Source organism: Perna viridis, chromosome 6 (genome assembly GCF_037379345.1).
Source record: "Perna viridis isolate PV_CMFRI_1.1 ecotype Kerala chromosome 6, ASM3737934v1, whole genome shotgun sequence".
Lineage (NCBI taxonomy): Eukaryota > Metazoa > Mollusca > Bivalvia > Mytilida > Mytilidae > Perna > Perna viridis.
In genome coordinates, this window is record NC_142450.1 from 4,129,913 (window position 1) to 4,153,008 (window position 23,096).

The 23,096-nt window shown below is 35.2% G+C and overlaps 1 protein-coding gene and 1 long non-coding RNA gene across 14 annotated transcripts in view; one reads left to right on the plus strand and one right to left on the minus strand.

The window, feature by feature from the left end:
• Positions 1 to 2,829: 2,829 nt before the first annotated feature.
• On the plus strand, positions 2,830 to 21,757 carry LOC148613268 (uncharacterized). The gene is made up of 3 exons (XR_015923314.1): positions 2,830 to 2,923; positions 5,201 to 5,347; positions 21,638 to 21,757. It is a non-coding gene; the product is annotated as an uncharacterized LOC148613268 (long non-coding RNA).
• The window catches only part of LOC148613269 (uncharacterized), a 34,411-nt gene continuing 28,537 nt past the window's right edge, over positions 17,223 to 23,096 (minus strand). For 5 of the 13 annotated variants that reach the window (XM_088586576.1, XM_088586572.1, XM_088586575.1 and 2 more), the window contains one exon: positions 17,223 to 19,083. In XM_088586576.1, coding sequence (XP_088442702.1) covers positions 17,429 to 18,493 — 1,065 coding nt within the window. In that variant the 5' untranslated portion in view covers positions 18,494 to 19,083 and the 3' untranslated portion in view covers positions 17,223 to 17,428. Of the gene's footprint in view, positions 19,084 to 20,989; positions 21,133 to 23,096 lie in introns of all 13 variants that reach the window. The other 8 variants (XM_088586568.1, XM_088586571.1, XM_088586570.1 and 5 more) reach the window with 3 other exon arrangements.

Here is a 23,096-nt window from a genome sequence, read left to right on the forward strand (position 1 = left end):
TCCAATGACCATACAAAAACCAGGCACATGACAAATATTCAAAAACAAGAGGCTCCCAAGCGCCTGAATCGCTCACCTGGTTCAAATTTGTCTTTCAAGGGCAATAAATTTAACAAGGAGTTATCCAACAATTTTGAATCAAGATCGTTCGAAGACTTTGGTAGGACGTATCGTATAAGATCATTTCAGAAATTGAAAGTTTCTTTCTATCTATTAAGTATAGTTTTCATGACATTGGCCGAAAACAGTAAAAAAGTCATTTTTCATCTTTCAAAGGCAATAACTCTTAGAAGGAGTCGCATGACAACTTTGATCCCTGAATACTTTTGAAGGCCTTACAATAAGGATCATTTCAGCAAAACCTATCGGTTTTAGAGTTACTTGCAAAAAACTACTGTCTGACCTCTATGCTCTATTTTCAGTAACGTCGGCCATGTTTGTCATCGGATCAAAAATCCCCGCATCGATTCTATGCATGATACCCCAAGGAACATGCATACCAAGTTTGGTTTCAATTACTCAGATAGTGTCAGGGGAGTAGAGTTTTGAAAGAAATAACATTAAAAAAAGCATAAAAAACGTCAAAAATGGCAATAACCTCAACATGTCTGAACAGACTTAAATGAAAATTTGACAACAGATAGATCTCATCATGCTGAACACTTTCATCCTGTCAAACTTCCAAATTGGCTTAACCTAACAATTTTGGTGATATACGTGAAAAACTACTGTCAGAACCCTATGTTCTATTTTTAGTAACGGCGGCCATGTTTTTCGACAGGTAGATAAAAAATCCCCACTCCAGTTTTACGCAGGATACCCAAAGGCACATTCATTACAAGTTTGGTTCCAACTGGTCAGGTAGTGTCAGAGGAGAAGATTTTTGAAAGAGTAATCAAGGGAACCAATGTTATAGCAGGGGTCAAAAGATTGTAATCCAGGGACAAAGACCAGACATGGAAAACAGATATACACAACAAAAACATAAAATAACCAAAATAATACACACAAAGTAACAAAAATAAATGAGCAACTCGGACTCCACTAAAAACTGGGAGCATGGAACAGGTGCACCGGTATGGTAAGCGTCTTCTGCTTTTCTAGAAACACCCATCCCTTCATATATTATATTGATGCAAATGTTCGTGTATCGGTACTGCCCTGAAAACTCTAAAAGAACTATTTTATGACGCCTATAACAAAAACTCCTCTGATAGAGCAGTTGCTAACCAGTCATGGTATGCAAATGTAATTTTCTTTGAAAAGGAAGGGTGCGAGCCGGGTTCCTCAGAAAAAAGGGTGCTAGGATTTTTGGTCAATTTAACACATGAAAATGACAAATTTTCTAATAAAAAGGAGGCAAGCCACAACTACCACCCCCTCCTTTGCACCCTCCCCTGGATCCGCCATTGCATTGACACATAAAAAAAAGTATCAGTTAAACAGAGAGGTAAGATGTTACGCACGCTATTGCGACATATACGGTTACGTCGGAATTCGACGTTTATTACTTTATGTTGGCAACAGTTTTCGTTTTGGCGTTAAAGGGGAATTAGATGTATCCTCGCTCTTTGAAATGTGTGTTCGGTTTAATATTTCATGTACATGCGTTGCGTATTCGGGTGAAGGTTCCGCAAGTTGCGGATGCATGTTGGAATTTTTTTTTTGCATTTAAATTTTGGAAGAAATGAGTAAGTGATAGCCTGGACCCTTTACAAAATCTTTGGATCGGACCAGCTACTTCTGGATCCGCCAGGGAGTCTCTACAATTGGAAGTCTTTTTCTGGTGCATACCTTCTGCTACTGAGTTCAAAGTTGTTCAATATTTAGAATATTAACAGTCATTACTTGTACATGTATCAACCGCAGCATACACGCACTCTCTGTCTGTCTGGAGAGGGAGCATTGCAATTATTAAATAATACTATAACAATAAAGTTGAAAATGATAGCACTTTCCTTATATCCGTTACATCCTTCATTTCGTGCAGTATAAAGCTAGAACATCGTTGCTTCTAGGAGATAATTCGATTTTCTTTGTGGATATAAACCACTAAAATTCTCAAAAATCTTTCGTAACACAGTGTTAACCAATCACTTACACGATATGAGTGACGCTGGCAATCAGCTGACTGTTCCTACACTTGGTTTAATTTTCGTTTTCGTCCTAACATATATACTGATAGGCCCGGTTTCCACTCATGTGTAATACATGACGGACTGAGATGTTTCTTAACGTTCTTGGCTATCGTTTGGGGTCTCTCACGGACGGTGTAAAGCATCCAGGCACAGTCAAACCCGTGAATATGAGTCATTGCGTATTCGGGGAAGTTTGTTGTCATGTGACCACATACGGGACGCCGAATTGGACTCTTGTGGTTTTGTACACAAAATTCAATTTTGTACAGACAAAAGTGAATTTTGTTCAACAAAAATGAATTCTGATTAACAAAATTTATAACATACTACAATTTTTAATTTTGTGTCATAAAAGTCAATCCCGTGTCGCAAAATTAAATTTTGTGTCACAAAAGTCTATTTTGTATGCAAATTAGTTTACAGAATCCTTTGGTTATGCAAATGAATTCTATCATCACGATTTTGTAAGAAGGTTTAACCGCGGGTCTCCCAGATGCAGGTTTCCGATTACTTCGAGCAATGCATGACGGTTAAGGCCGTTTTAAGTGAAATTTTAAAAAAAAATCTTTTAAGTTGCATTCTACAGTAAAACTGTTCTGAAATTACGTTTTCTATGAGATTTGTTTGATAAAAAAGGTTTTCAAATACGCGATTTTTTCTACTTTCGATTTATTGGGATTTTCCCCGATGAATCACGTGATCATGTCCTGACATCTTTCAACTCAACTATAAAATGCTTTTGCCCGATCTGTTAATCACAACCAAATTTCTTAAAATTTGACAAGGTAATTTGTATTAATGCATTTGTCCCAAATTTTGCTGGAAAAAGAAATGAATCGTCAGATTAGTAAAAAAAAAATCATATTAGAAATATATTGTGCGGTGAAATTTGTTAATCTGTGAAAGTCGGCGAAAGATTATTTTGTTCCACTACCCCTCACCACATTGCCAGATACAGGTAGATTCATTATTTTATTCCGATTCTATTGATGTATGACACAGGAAGTTCGGTTGAGTGGAACATGTCGGGCGAGATGAAAAACCGACATAGTACGTGTCTAACTTTCGTTTCCCTTTTGTTTTCAAATGCTCAAATGATCTATCTTTAGATTCAAGATTAAGTGACACAGTGGGTTATACGATTACGATATCTGATATTTCACTTAGTGCTTTATTGTAACAGTGCACATTCGTGCCTTATCCACTGTATTGCAGTGAATGCTTTAAGTTTGTAATACACGTGAACATGATGCTGCTCATTTTGAATTCATTTGTATATCCAAAGGATTCTGTAAACTAATTTGGAAACAAAATTCAATTTTGTGACACAGAATTGACTATTGTGACACAGAATTAAATTTTGTCCCACAAAATTGAATTTTATCTCGCAAAATTTAATTTTATTTCGCAAAATTGAATTTTGTGACACATAATTGACTTTTGTGACACAAAATTGAATTTTGTGACACAAAAAAGACTTTTGTCTTATAAAATTGATTTTGATTACAAAAATATCAAGTCCCATTTGGCACCCCGTACCACGTTCAATCATTAAATTCATTAAAATTAATGCATTGCCACGTGATTTAATATCGATCGGTGACCTAATGATTTAATTTGTAATATGCACGCTATATACAGCGTTGTATAGCCTACATCAGCATTTGCTGAATCTTTGACCCAGCAAAATACTTTTTGGGATAAAATCAACACTTTCCATAGCATGTAAGACAGCTATTGGTGCATGCCAGTCAAATGATGAGAAATTTCCAAGGCCGAAAAAAAGTAATGTTATGTTTCCGAGCACTATTCTATAATTTTGTAGGGTCGGTGGGTAGGGATTTTTATTTTCATTTGATATTTTTGAAATGAAATAAATCATAAAGATACGATGAAAACCAAAGACTAAACGTGTAATAGACTTAGTCCACAGCCTAATCCCTTTTGGAATTCGGCGCATGAGTATTTTTTTTTTGTTTTGACGGAGGTGGTAAAACAAAAAAAAATATTTGAAGTGCCGAATTCCAAAAAGGAATTGTTCACGACCAAGAGCACACTCATGTGTGTTTTCAATTTTCTTTTTTTTCTGAAAGACAGTCGGCAGAATTTTTACGTTATTTTTTTCTTCGAAATTTTAAATAAAAACTTATGAGCAGGGGGTCTGAAGGATGGTCAGTACGGTGACCGGAAACATTTTTTTAGGCCTAAACGGATGTTCTTTTTTATTACTTCAATAGTGCTAGAGATTGTCTGGCAAGTTTTTCTCTGATTTGGCTTGGGGAATGAAAGAACGGAATTCCAACCTTTTACATCAAGTGTGTGTGTGTGTGTGTGTGTGTGTATATATATTATACAACGTCTCAGAATATGACGACTCGATTCGCTACACTGCTCCATCGGATCAAATTGATAACACCTAGATGAACTGCCCCGTACTACCATACATCGTGTACTAAGTTACAGCCCTAGATTAATCCTACGAGGATACATATATAGCCTAGCTGGTCGAATGGTCTAGGGCGCTGATCAACTGATATGAAATTTTGATATGATTTTTCTAACTACTAATTAATGATTGCTCCTATATAATTTTTTAGTTTATTGCACTACCATTTTAAAATTAGGGTCATCTAAGCTAACCTGCATAAAGTGAAATGTGCCAATCGTTATCAACATGACATAGCAAGTTCAACACATTTATTGATATCAGTAGATATTTAGTAACACATATTAATATATATTTATTGTTTGTTTGTTTGTTTGTTTGGGTTTAACGTCCGAGCAGCAATATTTCAGCTATATTCAGACGATGAACATGAAATTGATGATAAAATGAACATGAAATGATGATGAAATGAAAAAGGGTTGGGACACAAGGACAATGGGGTCGACAAATTTTGATTGCCACTGGAAATAGGGAGAGGTGGGTAGGGTCGGGCAATTTAGCCTCCTGTGGCGGAGCCCTATGGTTCCTACTCCTATCAAATACCACTGTAGGGTTCTTTAACGTGCGAGGAACCTTATATTTATAAACATGTGCATAATTCAATTATTAATTTCAGTAAATGGAAGACTTTTCTGGACGATGCAAACACGTTCACCCTACCGGTGCACCTGGGCCGTACCATGTCTGATCTTTATCCATGGATTACATTCCTTTGATTTCCGCTAGAATCTTGGTTCCATTGGTTACTCTTTCAAGACAAAAAGTATGTATGTTCGAATTTGCTCTTTGGGCAATACCAGTCTGCGTCCATACTTGCCCCTCTGGCAATACCAGTCTGTGTCCACACTTGTTACTTAGGATAAATAAAAATGTTCATTTTGATCTATGATTTGATGTCACATGTACAAACAGCATAATATAGTACTGCTATTGAAAGAGGTTTCTATTCAGGCTATAATCAACATCTTTTAGAAAGTCGCTCACTGATGATTCTACGGGACCTACCTTTTTAGATACCGTCTTCTTTTTGTCCTTCAGTTGTGTGTCTTTCCTTTTCTTTTTTCTCATTTGCGCTTTCCGATATGGAAAATGTTATGACTCCGTTCTTTACTTTCCTTCTATTTCATTGTCTGTTTCGTTTATTTGTTCCATACTAGTAATTAATTGCAGAGAGTTAAAGTGTCCGGTTCTGGTTATCTAATGGAGAATATTTATATTTCCTCCATTTTTCGATCGACAGAAAACGTTCGAAACATTCAAACAATGAAAATTTGACAAATCGCTAGACATTTGTTTTGTTCGAATTTTATCCGTTTAAAACTGCAAAAATCATGAAAAATGAAATATGTGTGTCCACAAGTGCATGTACAATCACAAAGTTTCATGATTTCATAAAAGAAATTGTCAACTGATTAAAGAACTATTTTGGAGCATGCAGTTTTCTTAACAAAAGAGGAAAATATTGACTTCTGACATTTCTTGAGACATTTTCAAATAGCCATAACTTTTTTTATTTGAACTGAAAATTTTATCAAGTACCAACGTAGAATTGCTGAAAGTATGTACATTTATAGGAAATACAAGTCGAAATTGAATGTTGCGTATATAAGAACTTAATTTTATAATAAATTTTGACTACTGCACACTTTTAGAAAGCTAATCGTTTACGAACACGTTCATTTTTGCTCTGAATATTTGTTTACATAAGATAAACACAATTTCGATCATTATCTCAAAAAGAACATATGACTATTCTTCCATGCAAAATTTTGCGAATTTCCTACCCTCTGTAAGAGGGCAATTCACCATTTTAGTTTTTAGAGTAAACAGTATTTTATTAGGAAAATGAACATGACAGATACAAATGAAATACAATACAGGGATTGGAAAACAAGTGTTAAACACTTTATTAACTCCTCCCTCATAAAAAGACATTATCAGAGATGGTAATTAGCATATATCAGTTAGATATCAAAAAATGGTGATGATGATAATGATGACCAATTTATACACAATACACAAATTATTTGAAGACAACTGTTATAAGAATATGACAAAATCAAAGGATACCACACATTTTAATCAGTACATACATGAAACAAGAGATTATGGATAGTCTAGACCGTAGATCTAGCAGGAAAATATTTTAGCAGATAAAATAAGTTCTTGAATCACAATAAAATTAACGGAATTCTCACGATCAGAGAGGTTACTGTCACCAAAATTGATCTTATTGATCGTAATAGGGTCATATGATAATTTAGCAAACATGTTACGTCTGTGATCGTCGAATCTGCTACCGAATAGAAAAAAAGTGTTCAGAATTTTCAACTTGGGTACAGTATGAACAAAAAGGATTCTCAATTAAATTTTTCATGAACAAATGTGCATTGAGTCCACTACTCAGGGTCCTAATTCTGACATGAAAAAATTGCCACATTCTCTTACCCGCTTAATAAAAAATGGTACAGGGTGAGTTTTTCTTAAATATTTTTTGAAACAAGATAAGAATGAATTTCTTTTACCAGCCGGTTGTTGATTCCACAGTCTAGTGGAGGAAGGAAGAAAACTGTTATGACAGTAGCTAGTTCTTGATGGAATATTTACAAGATTGTTGCCATTACGGGTTCCATATGTACGAGTATTGCCAAAGGACGCTAGGACTAAATTAGAAAGATATGCTGAGGCAGTACTTTGGACCATCTGGTGAAATAATACAAGCTTGTGATTTGTCCGTCTTTCTCTTTAACGTCTCCCACCCTGTCTCTCTCAGAAGAACATTTAGACTGGTCAATTTCGAAGCACCAGTTATAATACGTGCTGCTTCATAATTAATCTGCTCCAATCTGTCCTTCATATATTCATGACAATTATCCAAAATGACATCGACATATTCAAGAATGGGACGAATAAAAGAAAAAAACATAGTCTCGAGCGACTCTTTGTCAACAAAATATTTTAATCGACGTAGTAGATTCAGACGTATAGATGCCTTTTTAATGACCTCATTGACGTGTTCGTTCCAAGAACCGTCTCTAGAAAATATAAGACCTAGATGCTTATGAGACTGAACTGTCTTAATGACATTGTCATCCATAAGTAAGCGATGGTGATAGTCGGGATCAACCTTTCTAGATATTATCATAGATTCAGTTTTCTTCGGATTAAATGTTACTAACCATCTTTCGGCCCAACGACTAATTCTTAGCATATCAGAATTTAAAGTTATTGATGCCAAAAGAGGGCTGTCAACAATAGCATAAGTACTAGTATCATCAGCGAAAAGTTTTATATTACAACTCACTTCGGCAACAATATCGTTAATAAAAATTAAAAATAACATAGGACCCTAAATAGAAACCTGAGGAACACCAGCGTTTATAGATACCGAAGAAGACTCTTGACCATTTAAAACCGCTCTTTGCTTCCGACCATTCAAATAGCTACAAAACCAAGTTAATAAACTACCCGTGATACCCATTTTTTTGTAACTTATATACCAAACCCTTATGCCAGACACGATCGAAAGCTTTACTGATATCGAAAAATACAATGCGAATATCCTTCCCCTGATCTAAAGCTCTCGTAAAAACATCTGATAAGTATAATAGTTGATTGACAGTGGAATCTTTTTGGGTAAAACCAGACTGGTGTTCAGACAGCAGATTGCGAATAAAATTCACTACATATTTATACACACATTTTAAAAAAAAATTAGCTCAAAATACACAATAGAGATATAGGACGACAGTTTCCAACACTACTTTTATCGTCCTTTTTAAAAACAGGAATAACATTGGCTAGTTTCCTTGAACTATGAAAATACATATTAGTTAAACTTAAATTAAAAATAACACAAAGAGGCTTATGAAGTATATCAAAAGTCATCTTCAACAGCCTAGGACTTATGCCATCAGGACCAAGAGCCTTGTTAACATCAATGATTTGAAGAACATCATTAACATCATCTTCTGTGATATGTATGTTGTTAAGTTGTCTGTCAGGGACAGATTCAATAGCGGGTACGGGTTTATTATCAACTATGTTAGATTGTGAAGAAAAAAAGTTGACGAAAACTTCCGATTTTTCTTTGTCACTATTGACGACAGAATCGCCCAACTTCAATGGAGAAATATCAGAGTCTCGAGTTTTAAGACCGACTACTCGAGAGGCTGTAATCCACAATTTTTTGACGTCAGAAGTATTAGTTCGCAGGATATTGACCAAACTATCAATAAAATCCTGTTTCTGTTTTCGAATTAAATTCACCGTACGGTTCCTACAGTGTCTGAAATCGGCCCAATGTTGGGGTAGGTTTGATTTTGTTATGAAATCTACGGCGTTTTCGTATAGCGCGACGCACGGTATTATTCATCTCAGGCGGATCGGCGGAGCGGACAGTTATCTCCTTATTTGGAATAGTCTCCAAAGCGGTTTTTAATAAAATATTTGTAAAAGACTCGACGAGAGTATCAACGTAGTTATTAGCATCAGAAATGATAGCATCCCAATCAATGGAACGTAATTTGTCGGAAACTCGTTTTCATCGCAACGATAATATAACCAAATCCGACGCTTGAAACATATATGTTGCTATTTATCAATTTTAATAAGTCCATAAGTTGGACAATGATATCTTGTCAGAAACGAGAAAAGAATGACCGACATGAACAAGATCGACCAAATCTTCTTGATTCGAAATAACCAGATCTAAACAAGAACTGCTGTTTTCTGTATAATGAGTCAGCTTTTTGACTAGTTGAATCATATTATAATTCGTAATGATATTTTTCATACGCGTATTATTGTTTTTTAGATAGTCTTCGTTAAAATCTCCCAAGATCACAATGTTGCTAATACTCGTATCTACAGCCAAGTCAATAGAATGATCAATAAGAGTAAACGAATGAATGCCAGAATCCGGAGGTCTATAAAAGACTACTATCAAAACTTTTTGATTCCCCTTATTATTAACCTCAACCCATAAACCTTCGACACCCCTGACAAGGAGCCAAGTTTTACTGAAACACAAAATATCAATGTTACGAAGTTCAACATTGATTAAATCTAGTTTCGGAACAAGGTTCTGAATATTCAAGTGAACGAATGACGGGAAAGAATTTATGCAATCACGAAACGCATTATGCAAGATGTCCTCGGTAGCCGTCGATGACGATTCCGAAATACTAGAGGAGTTAGGGCCAGGATTTGACTCATATCATCCGATTGCATCATAATCAAGAGTAACCAGATAAGATTAACGCTGAAAAATAAAATATTACAGAGCAAAATATTGTAATTAGAATGGATACCGTTGGTTAAATGCCAGCTAGTAGAATTAGATGTGTCTAATTTTGTAGGTAAAGACGACACGTGGTGCAACAGAAGCATGGGTAAAATAGCAGACGATATCCTATAGAAAATATAAGATTTGCAAAAAGAACTTCCTCAAAAACAAGGCTCTTATATTTCGGTCTACGTGTGGCGCTCGAATGAAATAGACCGACTCACCGATGGACAACATCAAAAGGTAAAGCCGTTGTCCCACGAGAAGTACCGCACCGGGATCGAACCGTTTGTGGCTTCAAAAATAATAAGATAACTATTACATAAAATACATGTATGCATAACCACAACAATAAACTGGTCATCAAAATCTAACACTAATATATGGAATACTGTGTAACTAAAGAACAAAACAAACCCAATATATACAGATGTAAAATGCATAAACGCCATCTCACATTAAAAAAAGACCAAGTAGTGGTCAACAGTGGAGTAGCTATAATTGCGTTTCTCTAAAACAAGGAGTAATTAAAAAAAAACCCTCTATGTACATTTTAGTATGTACTTAAAAGACAGTATTAATATTTAAAAATACTTACTAAACTGTATTGCAACTTGAAGGAGGAAAAAAATACCTCCATGTACATTGCAAGTTTGAGCTTAAGGCAAAAATTTAAATACTTGCTAAGTAAATATATGTCATCGATTATAACTTGAAACTTAAAGAAAAAAAACAAGAGCTACGTACATGTACATTGGAGGTTGTATTTAAAAGGCAAAATATTTAGATACTTACTAAGTAAGTATATATCATCTTTCATAATTTGAAATTTGAAGGAAAAGAGAAAAAATCCCTCCACTTACATTGCATTGCAAGTTTGTACTTAAAGGCAAAATATTCAAATATTTATATTTTATCACATAGTGTTATTCATTTAGTTCATAATGTAAGATAAAATTGTAAGAAGATAAGTAAATATTTTTGATTGACATTAACTAACAATAGTTCCGCAAAATCAGTTCCGTAGTTCATTGTCCATACGAATTCCTGTTAACTGTCCATGTTGTATATTATTAGGATGTAGGGAATCGTCCACGTTTGCTGAGGCAATGGTACAGCATCATGCCCACCCCTCCACTACACGAAGGTAGCTGTTGACATTGGGGTTTGTTTTGGGTCATAATTTGTCCTTGGTAATTATAGTTATTGTTCATTGGAGAGCGGACATGATAACCAGGCGGCATCATCATCATGGACGAATTTGTCTGAGTGAACATAGCTCCTGCGTTTGTCATCGTGTTTCCCAGAGAGTTAACGCTCGCCGAAGTTTTGCCTTGTACACCAGAATCTGTGATAATTGAATGCAGCTCAAATTCGCTAGTTATAACGTGTTTCCTTTCAGAATTGTCGGTGACAAATATTTTCCCATCACGCACAGATGTCTTGCTGATTTGCCCAGCCCTTACGACATTTCGTACTAAATATGTTAGTTGAGCCCGGGGTTTGGTTAGATCTTGACTGATTCCCACGCCTTTTAGATCTTCAATATCTTTTATATTTTAAGATGCTCTGAGGAGTTCAGACCTTTTTTTTTGGCGTGTGTGAAGCGGGCCATGATCTGCTTCGGACCCTTTTCAGTTGAAAGACGGTGGGAAACGCTTATGTCATTCGGGTCAAGATTGACATTGAGCTACTCCGCGATTTCGCACACAATTTTTGAAGTATCTTCGTCTTGCTTTTGTGGTATTCCACTGAGCCGGATACAACTTTTTCGACTGTGCTGTTCCAAATCGTCAAGTTTATTTATAATTATTGGAATATCGCTAACAGATTTTTTTAACATTACGTTTCCAGTTTTGAGTTTGTCTATCTCTGCATACAGAGGGGCAGTCGCTGTTTGGACTTGTTGTATAATGTCGGCTTTAAGTTCTTTTCGTTACTCGTCGAGCATCATCGTTTTAACCGCTTTTGCCAAACGTTCCACATCGTCGTCAGTAAAGAGAGACTGTTGTTGTTGTGACATATTAATAGTGTCAGTTGTTGGACCTGAACCGTTATTATTGTTTATACCGTTATCAAGGTCCCGGTCATATAATAGTTTTTTTCTCTAGGGTGTAGTTATATCCCCATTTACATTCGGGGATTGCTCCGATGAATGGCGACGTTTCTTTTTGTCTGTATTAACATATATTGACACAATACATTGTCACTTCAGGCTGGTATTTAATGTTTTTATGAGAAATTTGTCAAGGTGTGCTCTATTACCTGGGTTATACACAAACGTAAACAATGATACAATAGACTGCGGATTACGGAACAACTCGATGCATAATCTATACGTCCATCGGATAAAGTTATTATCAGGGATACTCCTTGTCCATTCTGACCACAATTGACCAAACTACATGATGCTTTTCTTCAGTTAACACGTTTTGTTCACGAAGTTTTCAAATAAGCAGCCATTACCCTCAAGGGCGCGCTCGATAGTTTTTTTTTTTAGACCTATATAGTTTCTTACACCTGACAGGCAAAATTTTGACGTTTTTACTGGTCTTTGACAAGTTTAATTGATTATAAAATATTAGGAAGTCCATTTGTGATAAATATTCTGAACTAAAAATTTGTCCTGCTTCCAACAGTATACAGCTTCACATGTTCATAATTAATTTTAATTGTTTATACATATGCAAAAGGAAAATTTATGCTATTTTTCAATAGACAAAATTTTTATCATGGCCAATTCTTAAATAATTATTAAATAACTTGAAGTCGATCATTCAGTTTCTCTTCTTGGCAGAAAACATAGAGTTGCCTCTCGTTTCACGATGGATTGGCTCTCCTCAATCTTGAAATGACCGACGTTCTTGGTGTGTGCTGCTAATTAAAAGTACATGCATTCGTGCGTGCGTGTAATAAGTAAATGAATAAATAAAAACGTTAAAGAGTGTCATAGACTGTAAATTCAATTCAATCATTATACGCTCTAATGTCAATAGTGTTTAACACGTGTCGTGGAGTTCCATTATTACCGGATTATACTCACTTTCTAAATGGCGGGTACCGTTGTCGGAGCAGGACATGTTTACCATTCCGGAACATCTAATATCACTTCCGTTTTTTTTGTTTGATTGTATGTGTTTTTTGTGGGAGTAGATATTGCTAGTGCTTTAGGTCTTTCGTGTGTGACGTCTTGTTTCCCTTATCTTCAGTTTTTATGTGTAATCTTTTTATTCGGTTCGCTACATTGTGTCAATCGGAACTAATCGGCCAATTCCGCTACACTAAAAATGTGTACCTAGAAAGTTGAGAGGATCCGATTGTACTTTGTGTATGTAGATCGTCTCTGTTTGATGTGTTCACGTTTAGTCAATGTTTTTTTTTTTTTTTTTTTTTTTTTTTTTTTTTTTTTTTTTTTTTTTTTTGTATTTGAATCATTCCACTGCTAACGCTTCGGTATTCTCTAACGTTAGATAAAAATGGGCATAGTTAAAACAGCAATAAATAGCAAGCGGACGTGGAAAAGTACATAATAACTAAAATCTGGAAACAAACTGTTTTAATGAAATTTTTTAGATAAAAAAAATTCCTGGTCCCAAGGGCCTGTGGATTCAATGGGACACGATTTTACTCTTTATTTTATCGTTTTTTTTTCTCAGAAAAGTTCGGACGAATCAAGATGGATTTTTCTATGCCAAATTTCTGGATATAGATAGAATAATGTAGAAAGCTCACGAAATGTCGAAAATTAAACAAAACATACTTAGCCTACTAAATCATCAATAAACTTCATCTTCATGATGTTAAATACAATGTATATAAATAAATTAAGTGGGCGACTTTTGTTTATAATACAACCTTGAATTGAGACAGTAATATATCAAACTAGATGCGAATATTGTTTAGTTTTTAATAACAACAATGTTTGTTAGATGTAAATCAAAAGGCTTTTGTTGTAAGATGGTGGTTTATGTCATTTTAAGTACCAGTCCATATAAAATTCTGACTCTTCCTATGGCAAGGTTTTTCTGAGTATAGAAAAACACCCACACAAAAAAAAAACAAGGAAAAACAAACAAACAAACGGTTCCTTTTTTGGTCTATATATATACTGTATTTTTGTGTATTTAGATCTGTATTTTTGAGAAAACTATACTCAAGTTTTAATCTCCCACTTAACATCAACCAAGTCAAGCCAAATCAAAAACGATAATCAAGGGAACCAAGACTCTAGCGGAAATAAAAGGAATGTAAATTGCTAATTTCATGTACAATCTATATACTATTAAATACTATCTCAAAAGTGTTTATGAACATGATATAAAACTGAATTCGGTGGGTTTTTGACATGCATAAATCACCTCCTGTCTGATATTTATAAAGACTGGTACTTAAGATCACATAAAATATGTAGAGAATTAATCATGTTTTACCAGGCTATGCATTGTTCGGTTTGTGTAGGCATTTCAAATATAGAATTGCAAAAGTATAGGTGTATGCATCTTTTTGAAATTGTACTACAAAGCTCCACGCTCATGTAAGCAGAAGAAAATGGGGTCTTATAACCTGGGACATTTGGTAATCAAGTTCTATAAATAATAGCACAGCACGAACTTTCGAACAAGCATTGTAAACAAAATGGTACTCCAGCAGTGCCAGAGGTTGTCTGGCAAACAATTTTCTGACTCGGCGCCATCCTAAGGTATGGAGGAACGGAATTCCAACCGCTTACATTGTAGGAGTAACAAAATGGAAGCAAGTAGTTCGTTCCATCAAGTTACACTGACTGAAAATGATGTCCCCGAAGCGAAGTTGATGTATCGAACTCTATGAAATTTTACCATAAATTTTATGCTATTTCAATAAGAATCCACACCATGGTTAACAAGGTTCATGCTAAGTATATTGAATAGAGCAACTGTTTATTTAAACCATACGGGATGGTTTATTTGAGGTTCGGCTAACATTTTTCACTCAAGTTCCTCAATTCTTTTCACTATTTTGACCGCATGTATTCAAGTTTGCACATGTGTCTGCTGTAGATGCTACACGTGCCCTATAATTTTCAAGTTAATTTTGATGGTGATATGAGCTTTAGAAGTGCTGACATTTTCATATCTGTTCACTTTTCCCTTTCTTTGATATTGTTTCTGGTTTTAATTTAATAGTTACCACAGTACTGTTACGCTAGTAGTTTTGAAGAAAGTGATGAACAATGAAAGGTGATCTCTTTGTGCGATATAGACACTTACTAGACTTATTATATGAAAATGGAAAATGTACTGTATATCCCAATGGGGGGCACTTCCTATACACCAGTATATACAGACGTGCAGCAGGAATGGGTCTATTTTTTTCTAGAGTTGAAATATATGATTGGGTCATGAATTGTTCGTTTCCTTTATCTCCAAGTTATACTATATCAATGTGCCATATTTCTATAATATTAATATATAATTTATTGCTAAGACAAACTTTCCATTCATCACCAATCAATTTTCAATTAGTGTCTGCTGGAACTATTAGCCATGGGCAAACACTTAGTAGATAAGGTGACAAATAGATAAATTACAGATTTGGTCTAAAGATTTAGCAGTTATGTGCCCTTTCTGCAACCTCCTGCAGACCTTTGTTTTTTATTCAAGTTATCTTAATTCAAAATGATGTCAGGTACAAAAATGGTTGAAAATATGAATGTGTATGTATTTCGCGCTGAAAAATATATTTATGAATGGGACTCATTTTCTTGCAGACAAATATATGAATGGGGTGTGTTTCCAGCTCCAGGTGCAAGTAATAACCAAAGCACATGAACCAAAGTGACCCGCGGTGGTATATGATCGCTGTTGGTGGGGGGAGGGGGGGTCAGGAAGTTGGATCCATTTCGTTTGAAAATTGTGTTAATTTGGTGCAAAATTGGGCCCATATGGACTCACATTGCCGGAAGTAATAACTACTTTGCAAATAAAACTTTTTAAAGTGTACAAAACTATCAAGACCGTAAAACCATGATCTGTCATTATTTAGAATTACACAGTCCGTTTAAATCCAAAAATCGAGATCCGAAAATTTACTCCAAAAAAAAACAAAATAATAATATAACTGAATTAAACACCAAAATTTACAAAAGTTAATGGCCACCTATATTTATAATTTCCGCTTTCCGACCGTGTGGATATAGCCTTGAGTATGTACATGCAGGGATGATACCTCATCTTACAAAATACACTGCGTAGTTCTTCGTCAATTAAAGTTACTGCTATAATCATTTTGCTCAATGGAAAAATGCAGTGTGTGTGGGGGGGGAGGGAGCAGTTTTTTTAAGGTAAGGCTCTGTAGGTAGCATACTCACAAAGGTAGGGTTATGCCTAGTCATTCTCACAATATCGGGGCTCCTGTGTCATGTCCTTGGGACCTGTAACACAAGTGGACACATGAGTCCTGATATTGTGTGGATACATGTTACTAGGAATAGAAGTATAATGGTATTTATGTAGAACAGCTTCCTTACCCCAAATTCATCTGCATGTATTAATAAACAAATGTTTAAAGTTCGAAGCAATAACGAATTAAATGTACATGTATACTGCAGTTGTTTTCATTTTGTTAACATGTACATGAAATAGATTTAAAAGAACAATACAAACACACAACACACATTTGCAAGATAAGTACAGATGAGATCAGTTCTAACCTCTCACAAAACTGTCTTAGAACTGTCAAAAAAAAAAAAAACAACAGTCCGACGGATTTAGGACAGTTCTTAGACAGTTCTAGAGCCAGCTCTTCTGACAGCTCTAGCAGAGCCGGCTCTTCTAGAAGAACTTTTCTCGTAGAGCCGATTCTGCTCGCAGAACTGTCAGAAAAGTTGGCTTTAGTAATGTTCTACGACACTTTAAGAACTGTCTTGGAGTCGGCCCTTCTGACAGTTCACCTAAGAGGTTAAATTAAATACTGATCCCATCTGTATCCTACTGTTAAAGGAGAGGTCATTATACTTCAAAAATATAGATGTAGAAGAAAGTGAAGTGAAATGTAAGAAAATAGCATGGGAAAAGCGCTGCTTCTCAGATAATTAGAAAACGCCCGAAATGTTTCATGTTTAGATTGAAGGGCGCACAAAAGAATAAAAAAAAATGCAATTCGGGTGAATTCATCGAAATTATGTTTCGAACATGTATAAAACACTATGTTTAGGCATGCATGTATTTCAAACGACAGCCTTATTAGCTCATTTCCCTTCAGTCGTCAGATTGTTGAAGACTTCCACTCTCAATGATCGTTATTGTATACTGATACAATGCCATAGTTTATAATTTGTATCACTAAAATTTTTTTGGGTAAAAAATCAGAATTTAAAATCTGCGTTTTTATACGTAACATAATGGGATGTTTTATATAAAATAAAGCAATATTTGTATACACATAAAGCAAAATATCAACAACTACTTCATATGTTCAAAACGTCAACGAAATATACTTAACAAACGAAATTGGCACATTGCATAGAATCCAAATAAACTCAACAATTAAATCTCATATATATTTAAAGACGAGCATTTAATCTGGTATCCCGTTTTCCGAATGGAAACTTGACGCCATAGCAGACGATCGGTCGTCGGCCGATATCATTGAGCTAGCGTCGCTGTTTATCGTCAGTTTACTCCCAAGAAGACTGGAAACATCAGAACCATCCTTGTCCTTTTGTGGAATATCCAAGAAATTGTCATAACTCACCGCATCTTGAAATTTACTTTGATTATTTTCAAGTTGTTCCATTGCAGAATTTTCAAGTTTAGTCACGTGAACAAAACAACATGGCTGTGAAATTTCCTGTTTTTTAGGAGGTTTGAACTTTTTTGTTTTTTCCTGTTTCACATTTTTCTTTTTCTTACCCTTGCCTAATTTGAGCAGTTCATCCTCCGGGTCTGAAGTGTAATCCATATATCGTTTCATAAATTCCGTTGCAGCGTCCTTGTCGTCGAAACTTAATCCAGCCAGACGAGTGTGATCAGTTGACAACCTCATTGTGTGAAAATTAACATGAGGAGCTTTATAGGCCGTCAACTGGTCAATTTTGTCTTTCCATAGCACAAACCCCGTCCCCTTCTCAGCGAGGACGATATGTAATTTGCGTTCACGGTGATGTTTCCCAGTATCCAACACTAAAACGGGAATCCCTGTCATGGCGAATTTCCATTGTTCCTTTTGCCCTACCATTTTTCCGAAATACAGGTTAGCCAGACTGGTACAAACGTAAACTTCAGTTTTATGACTACGGTAAAACATTTCCACTTGTAACAAGTCATGTTCAGATATGCCTTCAGCAAATGAATTTCTAGAAGGGCTACGCCCAACTGAACCTTTTGAGCCTACGGATTCTAGTCTTTCCCGTTGCTCCTTGGCACTCTTGAGAGAGCTAATACTGGGAGGTCGCCCAGTCATTGGAACGAATTTTCCAATAGAATCATACTTTTCACTTAGTCTCTTAATCCCTTCTTTGACTCGATGATGTCGCCGTAATGATAAAATCTCTTCGGTAGTGCAGTATGAAGCCTCTTGAGGGCTTCCGTTAGTTGTTAATTCGATTGGGTTAGAGACGACGAAACTTGAACCTTCCGTCATTTTTGTTCTTTTTAGAGTACTGCACTTTAACAAGACTTTGTCATATTAATTACCAGCTCTCGACACTTGAATACACCCTTATTCTTTCTCCTTAATCCCAAGATACAGAATTTAGAATATTTCCCCCTCTATTTTGTGAAAAGCAACTGTACTTTTCTCCGAAATGACTATGTCTTACTAATTGCTCACTCAATATTGCATTACAACACACCTTTCGTTTTGACAATAATCCCAAGATGTGCAAATAATCATATACTTCGCCTGAGCTGTGAAGATCGATACTCCGGCTGTTGATAATGTTGCGAGACGATCGTTACAAGCAGAGATGTCACTGACCTTGTTTATAGAATAATAATCTCATCGATACAAAATACTTAGCTGTGTATCTTTATTTTCTTATCGCAGGTCAGGAAACTTGTTCTTTGCGTCAAACGTCTTGTTTATCTCTTTCCGGACAACCTTCCTCAACCATAAACAATGTTCTATCTTATACTTTCACTTCCCTAAAACCGATAGGCTCTCTAGAATGAAAAACATTACTTAAGTTGCTCGAATGCTTATCTCTCACTTCCCCATAGCTCAAGTGGTTCCTAGAAAGAAATAGGTAGTACGTCATTAAAAAAAATGAAACAGTTGTAAAATAAGAAGAAAGACACGTTTCGCCTTGCGTGCTGCATCTCTCTGCACTGTACAGCTTATCGTATGATCTTGGGCTCTCGGGTTGGTAATATTATGTTTTAACACAGAGTGGAGTGTCCTGAAATTTCGAAACAAGGATGTACTGACTGGCCTTAGGGAAGACCCTATCTTTTTCGATATCATCAGTCAGGTTTTTTTTAATAAAATGCCACATTTTTTATATAATATTAATCTTGTTAAACTTAGAACGCCCGTATACCAAATTCGGACCAAATAAACTTAGGTAAGAGTTATTTGAATACTAAGTTGTTCCCCTTTTTTGTTGGAAAAGTTTAATTTGGTGCAAAGTTTGAACAAAAATGTTTTCTGGAACACCTTTTTGTAAGTTTCTTGATCCACCTACATTCACTTATAATGAATATGTCTTATTCAGATGTCAGTTTGCACAGGCAACTTTCTACTATACCTTACAAAGTATAGAGAAATTTTACGATTATTATCGGCACAAGGTTTTTCTTGTACGAACTTATTCACTTATTCCAAATAATTAATTGTCTTCGTTGTATTTTATAATTTCTCTACCATATAACCATCCCATGGAAATTGACACATACGTCTATATCATATCATTTATATTCTTTTCTTACAATCAAAAATGGCAGCATTCGCTTCGTTTCCTACTCGCCCCTGAACTTTTTGCAAGTTCGATTTTTTTGTCTAGTCACTGTGTTCTCTGATTTCTTATATGTGTTAGCCATATAATGTTAACCTACATTCTTGCCGTATTGATTGAAATTACGTATCACATATATTTGGCGTGGAAAATTTTAAGACAGCATGAATCGCATTCAAAATAGACATGAAACCGTCAATGGGTAATTATATATGTTTAACAGTCATATTTTCTTTTGTGTTCAGCACGGTTAACAATACGACATATTATTGGACTGAAGTCAGCGGTAATAATTCATTAAAATGTACGACATAGGTGGTGTTCATGAGCTGTTCCGGATATCCGTCTATTGCCTTATAATGTGTTGTTATTAAACGTACAGTGAATTGGAGATTTTAGGAAAGACATCATTTTAAATAAAATAGATGTAGATGCATGACTATGGAATTTTTCAAAAGAAGGCAATTAAAAAAAAAAAACAACGATATATTACAAATACACATATAGACACAAGCACATTTTCAAATGTGAGATTAAGCATCAAGCTCGATTCTACGGATCATAAATGTACAGGCATGTAATTAATTTGTCGACACGCCTGTATGTTAATGGATACATTATGTTACACTGCTTTCCGTCTCTCTGTCCGTTCACAGGCATGTATCTACACAAATGAGCTTTTAATGAGTTTATCTGGCATTTAATAGTCCTTTTTTAGTAGAATATGTCTAGATAAAAAGGACAAGCGTCGGTACCGGTAATTTTTAAAAGGAAAAACTATTCTTATCTTATAATTGCGCTGCGCGTTCATATCTTTATGGCCACCACCAGGGTGGATATAGTATAAGGAAAGTTGCACCAGAAAAAAAAGTTACGAGTTTAATGGGACATAATTTAAACAGATTCAACATTTAATGACTTTAGGGACGTATTCCCATCACCTTTTGTCCGCATCCGTCATATCCGATCAAGTTCTAGAAGCAGAAAAAAAAAACAAAGCCAGGCGCGGATACAGGATGGGTACATCCGGCGCGTGCCCCTTAAAGATTGGATATTTTTTGCATGAAATTTTGAGTTTTCAAAGTCTACCCCCTTCCAAAATTGTATTGCCTCGCTTCGCTCGGCATTAAGTTCTATTTACCCTCCCCACGATTCTTCCCTTCCCTGACAGTGTCAATACTCACATCAAGTTTTACTTGAGCACAAACTAAAATCCTTGTCAATAAATGATACATTTATACATTTCCTCTTTATGTGAATAAAAGATGGATGCTTTCATCGATTTTTAACCTTGAATTATCTTGATAATAATTCACGGTTGATGAACCTGAAACGAAAACAATTTTCATATACATATTGCTAAAAGACGTAAACATTGAATTGCTACCAAAAATTTTGTATCATACATTTTTACATTATTATAAAGTTGCAAACTGCAGCTGGTTGAAAAGAATTGCTAAAAGGATTTTAATGTAAATCACTGGGTTCGAAATTACTCAATGTTTTTGTTTAACTAATGTAGAAAACAGACTATGCTTTGTTAAGTGGAACTTTTACATAGTACGAATAACAGTTAGTCGTTTCGTCAAAAAAAACAAACAAAAAACAAAAAACAAAAAACAAAAAAGAACAAAAACAAAACAAAAAAAAAAAACAACAAAGGGTTGAACCACTTAGCACGATTTATTCATCTCTTAAGAGCATTGGTGGAAAGGTGGTATAATTAATCCAAGGGTTGGATCCCTTCTTTGTATGATAATTTTGTTAATTTTGAACATAAATAAGGCAAAAAGATGCAAACAAAATCCTGAAAACTCCTTTATAAATTTCAGGAATCTGCCCTGTAAGAGTTCAGAGATTAAGAGTTATCGAAGACTGGTCTTAGAAAGAGAAGCTTAGAGACAAGAATCATCGCTTTTTGTTCCTTTTTCCAAATAAATTCTGGACTGCCATTATTGTTTTTTTTTCAAATATGATTTGATAAGCCATATCTCATTAGACGGATAGTTTTAGCTTTATACTCGAGAACAATATCTTAGTCGCCCAAACGAAGTTTGGGGACTTATTGATTTTTTTTACATTTTTATTAAAACCTGTCAAATCGAAACTGCATCCGGAACTGAGTGCAAGTTTTGATTGACGATGTATTAATGAATGTTACTTCAAAAATTTAATTTGGTTCAAACTGGTTTCCATTTTATCACATTTCAAGATGTTTAAAACTTATCAGAATGGTTTGTGTGTGTGTGCGTGTGTGTGTGTGTGTGTGTGTGTGTGTGTGTGTGTGAAGAAATGTGCACGCTCACTTTAAAACCTAGACATGATTAACAGTCCAAAAATCTGCAAAGAAATTACTATTGTAAAAAGTACGCAATTCATTTCATTCATTTTGAAGTGTTTGAGTTTTTACACCATTATCAAGGCGCACAACACAATGGAAATATATTATTTAAAAGCATGTTGTGAATTACTGGTGGAAATAGATGACTGAAAGACAAGTTGTGAATTATTGGTGGAAAACATGTTGTGAATTATTTATGTAAGCATAATATAAATTATGCTGAACATTGATTCTCTACAGTGTACTTTACATGCCAAGAGCACAAGCAATACAGAGATACTTGCTTTTCAAACCAGAAGAAATGTATCCATAGTACATGGATGCCCCACCCAATCAAAACATTCAATTACACTACTCGTTAATTTAATATTCAAAATATGAAAAGTGATCGTGAGATATTAGGACAAGTCAAATATATTTCTTATGAATAAAGTTCTGAGGGTTAACTTTTCTGTTGAAAATGTTAGTTGTTCATGAAATAATGCATTATCAATATATTAAACCCACTTACATTTTGACGATTAGAACTGAAAAGGGGCGGATTCAGGCGGGGGCGTGGCGGGCGTGCGCCCCCCCCCAAAAAAAATTTGCAAAGCATGGGTTGGCAGGGGTAGGTTTCGGTGGTTTTAGATTGAAACTTTAATTTCTCGCAAATTCTACCACAAAAGATATCTACATTGCATCCACTCTAGAAGAATATTTCAAAAAATTAACCGCAAAAAAACTGTGCGCCCCCCCCCCCCAAACCATGTTTTCACTAAAAATACATGTCCATATAGGAGTCATGTAGGGTATATTGATTAACTAGGAAAGGGTAACATTGCTGTGAGAATACGAGCTACTGACGCCATACCATACATGGCACTTATCACAATTTTCCTAGTAGACTTTGAACAACTTGTCCTATATATTAAATCCGTTAATTCAACTAGTCGTAGAATATTGTCAAT